Source organism: Phlebotomus papatasi, chromosome 4, assembly GCF_024763615.1.
Source record: "Phlebotomus papatasi isolate M1 chromosome 4, Ppap_2.1, whole genome shotgun sequence".
NCBI classification, from domain to species: domain Eukaryota; kingdom Metazoa; phylum Arthropoda; class Insecta; order Diptera; family Psychodidae; genus Phlebotomus; species Phlebotomus papatasi.
The window spans coordinates 750601-757012 of record NC_077225.1 but is presented as its reverse complement, the minus strand read 5'-3'; the positions used below and the strand labels follow the sequence as shown (position 1 = coordinate 757012).

Sequence of the window (6412 nt, the reverse complement as noted above, 5' to 3'; positions counted from 1 at the left end):
TGGCTCTCCCAGACCACAATAACTACTAAGCAGTTCCTGAAGGATAACCCGGATCTCTTGGTGATGAATGCGGATAAAGGGAATAAAACTGTTGTTCTCAATAAAAATGATTATGACTCAAAGATGGAGATGTTGATCAAGGACGCTGATACATACCAAGTCCTAAAGAAAGATCCCACAGTTTCCTTCCAAAACAAAAACAATGAGATAGTCAACCGCATCTACAGAGGAGGGCACATTGACGAAAGGGCAAAAAAGGACATGATAACCTACAAAGCGCTTCCACCACGCATCTATGGATTGCCAAAAATTCACAAGGATAATGTCCCTCTTCGCCCGATCGTCAGCTGCATCAACTCTCCCACCCACAAACTGAGTCGTTTTTGCAATGATATCCTGAAAAATATTGCAAACCAGTCTCCATAAAAACTTCAGAACTCTTATGATTTTGTGAAGCGCATTGAACTTTTGTCTATTGATTCTGATGACGTCATGGTCAGCTTTGATGTTGTTTCGTTGTTTACCAATATACCGAAGGCTTTGGCGTTGACGATAATTGATGAGGAATGGAGGCGTATTGAGGTGTTCACTTCGATTCTCAAACTCCTTTTCATGGACATTGTGACGCTTATTATGAAAAGTGGCTTTTTCAAGTATGGAGGTAGTTTTTATGAGCAAATTGAGGGTATGCCCATGGGTAACTGCCTCTCTCCGGTCATCGCGGACATCATCATGGATCGCGTAATTGATACTGCAGTCCAGACTGTGACCATCCCACCTAAAGTTATCTACAAATATGTTGATGACTTGTTCCTCATCACCCGCAAAGACAATGTCTCATCACTTCTTAATGCATTTAATAATGTACATGAGAAGATTAAATTCACATGTGAGTTGGAAAGAGAGGGCAAACTGCCTTATCTGGACACCCTTGTGCAGAGAGGGACGGATGGTGTACTAACAACGGATTGGTATCAAAAAACCATGGCATCTGGTCGGATTTTAAATTTTCATTCTTCCCATGCAATGAAGCAAAAAATGAACACAGCTGATGGACTGGTTTATAGGGTCAATAACCTCACCACAAATCCACTGACTGATACTGAAGCAATCGTCACCAATATTTTGAACAAAAATAATTACCCTAATCACACTATCACCAGGCTATTGCGTAAGAGAGGGACAAATTCAGCTGACGATAGCAGCAATAGCAACATCGGCACGACAACGAAAAAATTCTACTCCTTGTCATACATTCATGGCTTAAGTGAGAGAATAAAAAAGATTGTGGGAGGTTTCACTCGTGACGTCACCGTTTCGTTCAAATCTGAGAATTCCCTGGGACGACTGTACCCTAAACTCAAAGATGACATTCCGACGAAGGACAGGTCCAATGTAATCTATAGTATCCCATGTGAATGCGGAAAAATTTACATTGGACGTACCTCACAAAAATTGGACAACAGAATCAAACAACACAAGCTGTCTGTTAAAGACTTTAGCAAAGAGGCCACGTCTTTGGTGCATCACATGAGAGGGGAACAACACAGGTTCAACTTTGATCACACGGACATTCTAGATAGTACTAGGAGAGCACATCATCTCAATGTGATGGAGATGTATTACATCCAGAGGCATGAGAGTAGATGTGTGAACAACCGTGCGGAGGGGAATTCCCTCAACCACTGGTACTCCCCATTGATTTGGAGTTATCCAAGGAGAAAGGCCAAACAGTGATGCTCTGTACGTGGATTTTAAGTTGTGCATCGTCCTAAATTTCATTGTGATCTCCTACCGTGGATGTGTGAATTACCTGTTTTTGTGTTTCTTGACCAGGGTGTTTTACCTGTCGCTCTGTGAGTTTATAAATTTTTTCTGATTGAGTATGTAATTGTCACTCCAAATCTCTATATCAATCATTGTATATCTCCCTTGCACAGAGCCTGAAGAAGTGCTCAAATAAAGCACGAAACGTCGCTGGTATGCGGAAAAATTAACACCCAGTTTTTCATTTGGCTGCAATCCGAACAATTCTTCACTTGCATAATTTACTACAGCCGTTCTTCAATTATTACTATTTCAAAAGGCAAGAAATGTGGATTATCATTATTACAAAAGCCGTAATCTGATATTTCGCAACATGGTTTCAATTGGTCGATTAGAGCTTTTATGGCACTTAGTTCCCAATCCAAAGCTCTTTCCAAAACAAAAACAAATTTTTATTCTGCGCTGTGCATAAAGCTGAAATACAAACTTACACTACTAAATTTACACTATTTTAGCCGTTGTGTCAAAAATAATATTTCAGAACTTGAGTTATAAATTCTATTTAATAATTTTTTATATTTTTTTTTTTTGAAATTTTCTAATGTGTCCATATTTTCCATTTTTTTAAATTCTTAATTTTTTCTAAAAATAGTAGGATGAGTTAAAATTATGTAATTTAATTTGTAATTTAATCCTCTGTGAAAATTGATTATCAAATGTTGAAGCAGTGTCTTCTTCGTGAGAATTGGGAGGATATTTTCCGTTCGCAATATGTGGATGTCAATTATTCTTACACGATGTTCTTAGAGAGGTTCAAAAACATGATTTCAAGTTGTACAACTGTGAGGAGTTTCTCTGGTAGGAGGTCCTGTCCCATCAAGCCCTGGATCACGCCCGCCCTTTGTAGAATGATTCACAAGAAAAATAAATTCCTTAAACTAGCGAAACGATATCCGGCGAACTCCAGGCTTGTTGGTTACTCCAAAAAGTTGTCAAAACAGACTGGTGCTGCGATCAGAAAGGCCAGGGAGATTTACTACGCGGATAAGCTACGCGATGCTGGGCATGACTACGGGGGGGCATGGAGGACAATGCGAGAGATGTTGAATGAGAATAATCGAAAACAGTATACCGATTGCATTCTCTCGCCTGACGGCCACCTGGTAAGTGACGGTACGGACATATGTAATGAATTCAACCGATACTTTTCCTCTGTTGCCTCCGATATCACTTCTGACATTGTCCCGTCGGAGGAGTCCCCATGTCCTGAAATCTGCATTGATGAATCTTTTTTCCTCTATCCCGTTACGTCCATGGAGGTGTATCACGCCATTCGGGATCTAAGGAACCACTGCTCCCCTGGATGGGATGGCATCACGAATTCTCTTCTGAAGCATGTTGCTTTTTACATTGTCGATATATTGGCCCGCCTTATTAATCTATCTTTTGAGAGTGGTGTATTCCCTGATAAGTTAAAGTGGGCTGTTGTGGTTCCGCTGTTCAAAAAGGGCGATAAGCGAGTATTAAATAATTATCGTCCCATCTCCCTGTTACCTTCAATCTCTAAAATTTTTGAGAAACTTGTATACTCTAGGTTGTACAATTTCTTTGAAAAGCACTCGTATTTAGCAGTGCATCAATATGGTTTCAGGAGATCTATTGGGTGTGAGGACGCAATTGTGAATTTTTGTACTGCGCTACATGACCACTTGAACACTGGAACAGGTAACAAAAGTCTTGCAATTTTTGTTGATATAACAAAGGCCTTCGATTCAGTCGTTCATGATAGATTATTGGTGAAGCTTGAGTGTGCGGGGGTTCGTGGACTTGCTTTGGACTGGTTCCGTTCATATTTGCATAATAGGCAGCAGCAGGTTAAATTGAGGTCTGAGACCAGTGGCAGGGCAGTCTCCTCTCTGGGCGTGCCACAGGGTTCAGTGCTGGGCCCACTGTTTTTTCTTGTGTACATTAACAACCTGCTTCGTTTCACTTTAAAAGGATCATGCACTGCGTATGCAGATGACATGGTCTTTCTGTATAAAGGGGGTTCAGAGACGTCCATTAAAAATGACGTAAATGGTGACCTGGGTATTCTGAGGGACTGGATGGACTTCCATGGAATGGTTGTGAGCAGTAAGACCGTGTGTATGACATTCGGTGGGTCGTGGCAGGATGGGAGTGCGGGTCGTTTGATGTGTCACTCTTCTGATTGTGGGGCTCTGGAGGTTGGTCCCTGCCGGGCGTCTTGTGTTTTTATTCAGAAGGTGGAGACTTTCAAGTATCTTGGTGTGGTTTTGGACAGTGGGATGAGGTGGAGTGCACATGCTTCTATGGTCACGACCAGTCTCAGGTTCCTGTGCAGACAAATCTTTAGACTTCGCACATCGTGCTCTCCTGGATTACTGAGGGCCTTCTACTTTGCCTTGGGAGAATCAAGGCTTCGTTATGGCCTCGCGTGCTGGGGGGGCACCTTTAGCTCTCACCTGAAGCCTTTGATTACTGCCCAGAATATGGTTGTCAGGACAATGTCATGGGCGAGCAGAAGAGCCCACACGAAGGAGTTGTTCATGCACTGGGATATCCTCCCTCTTGTCAGCCTATATGTGTACAAAGTCACTGACCTGTACTTCAAATGCTGTGGGCGTGTGATATTTTTCCCAAGGAATAGGGAACAAAGGGGTCAATGTGCAGTGACTGTGCCCACTCCGCGACGTGAGATCTTTAAAAAGTCTCTGAATTATAGAGGCCCTTTAATTATTAATAATCTATTGGCTGCTGTTAGACCCTTTACTAGAGGTGATCTGAGGCTGTGGCTTGGGCTCGGCGGTGCAGAGGCTGCATCTCGCATGATGATGTCACCGTATGCATAGTAATTGGTTCGAATATTTTGTGTTTTTTTTTTCTCTCCGAGGCTTTGAGCTCTTGCCTTTTTCTTTTTTTTTCTTTTCTTTTTTGCGTATATAAGATTAAACTGATTGGGGTTCGGCCTTGCGCTTGTGATCCGGAACCACTTTCTGATGCTCTGCATTGTTTTTAATTTCTTTAAATTTTGTATATTTATTTTTTCTTTTTTTTATGACTCACTGTCTGATGTCATTAATTGTTTGTCTAATTCATGTTTTTTTTTATTTTTCTTAATTTTAATTACAACAATTTGTTGTGTATAGTGGCCAAACAGCTTTTATGGCTAGGCCCATTTCTTACCATTAAGGCACTCATGGACAGACTCACCACTTAAAAAATTGTAAAAGTGTAAACCTGACCATACAACCTATGAAGGGGTTTTCCATCGTTTTACCCTGGAGGTTGGTCACCAACGCTAAGACGGCGATGGCCGCAAGGTACGGTGGGGTTAACATGAGTTATTGTAAGTTATTAATGGTAATGAAAAATAAATACAATACAATACAATACAAATACAATACATTCTCGATAGTTTACAGTAGCAAAACAATTTCCGAAAATCGACTACTTATTACACTTTGGGTAAGGGTTCATAATTTTGAACAGTCTGCTTATAAGCATCGAAGTTCCAAGTTTGAAGTGCGATATTTTCAATACTAATTGACATTTCTTGTTACTCCCTTTTCAGAAACTTGTTGTTTAGAAACTTAGCAAGCTATTTATCGTCTTATTTTTATTAAAATTAGTTTTAATACGTTTAAAAAGGAATTGATATGTAGAGGTGACTTTGGCTCTTATTTTGGACAACTTGTTTATTGATTTATCCAACTTGGCTGTAAATTTGGACAGCTAATCCGCCTCAATAGGATGCCCATTGTTCTTCATTTGATGAACCAATCTTACCAAGTCCTCTTCCTGTTCATGTAAGGGAAACGTAGAATGTCACAGAGGCCCGGAAACTTTCCATATCATTCATTAAAGGGAGTTGACTTCGGTACTCCAAGTACGTGCGGATTAGCGAATTCCTTGACCTTTCCGGGAGCCTTTCAAGGCTTTTGTCACTACATCTCTTTCATAGAGATTATGCTCCTTTGTTTCTCCAGGCATTTGTCCAATCCACCCAGTCATCAGGAAAGCTAAAACTTCACGAAATTTCGTGAGAAAAACACCTGTCCAAAATAAGAGCCATCACCTCACTAAATGTCTTAAAACATTTCCCATTTTTCACACGAAAAATCTAATTCACAAGGCAAATCTCACTTCAGATCAAATGTAGAAATCACCACTAACGTGAATCAACACAATATTCAATGAGTATTCAATAATATCACTCAAAAAAAACCGAAGAAACATTGTTAGTACTTCACCACAGCTAAATAAGAACTGAAGTAAACATGAAGTTCTGTCATATTTCTCGTAAGCAATTGCTCACACTGAATTTTCAACAAAGCAATTTCAACTCAAATCATATACAAAATTTAACGTATTTAGTGTCAAAATCTTCCAAAAAGAACAAATATTTAGATAGAATTCATTATTCATCAAATATTGGAATAAAAATCCATTATTTTAATCAATTTATTTTTAGTGTCCAATGTTATCCTCAAAGTGTCCAAAATAAGAAACTAGGCAAAATTATGAGCCTTTCCCCTATACTCGAATACTTTCTAACTGAAAATCGTAATTTGAAATTTAAATTTTTGCAAGGCATTCAATTAAGTTTCTTCCATTGCAACACAGG

At 39.8% G+C, this 6412-nt stretch overlaps 1 protein-coding gene across 1 annotated transcript; it reads left to right on the top strand.

Moving 5' to 3' along the window:
* The first annotated feature begins 492 nt into the window (after positions 1–492).
* On the top strand, positions 493–1737 carry LOC129808447 (uncharacterized). The gene has a single exon (XM_055858224.1). It carries the CDS (start codon positions 493–495, stop codon positions 1735–1737), a length of 1245 nt encoding a protein of 414 aa, XP_055714199.1.
* The last annotated feature ends 4675 nt before the right edge of the window (positions 1738–6412 follow it).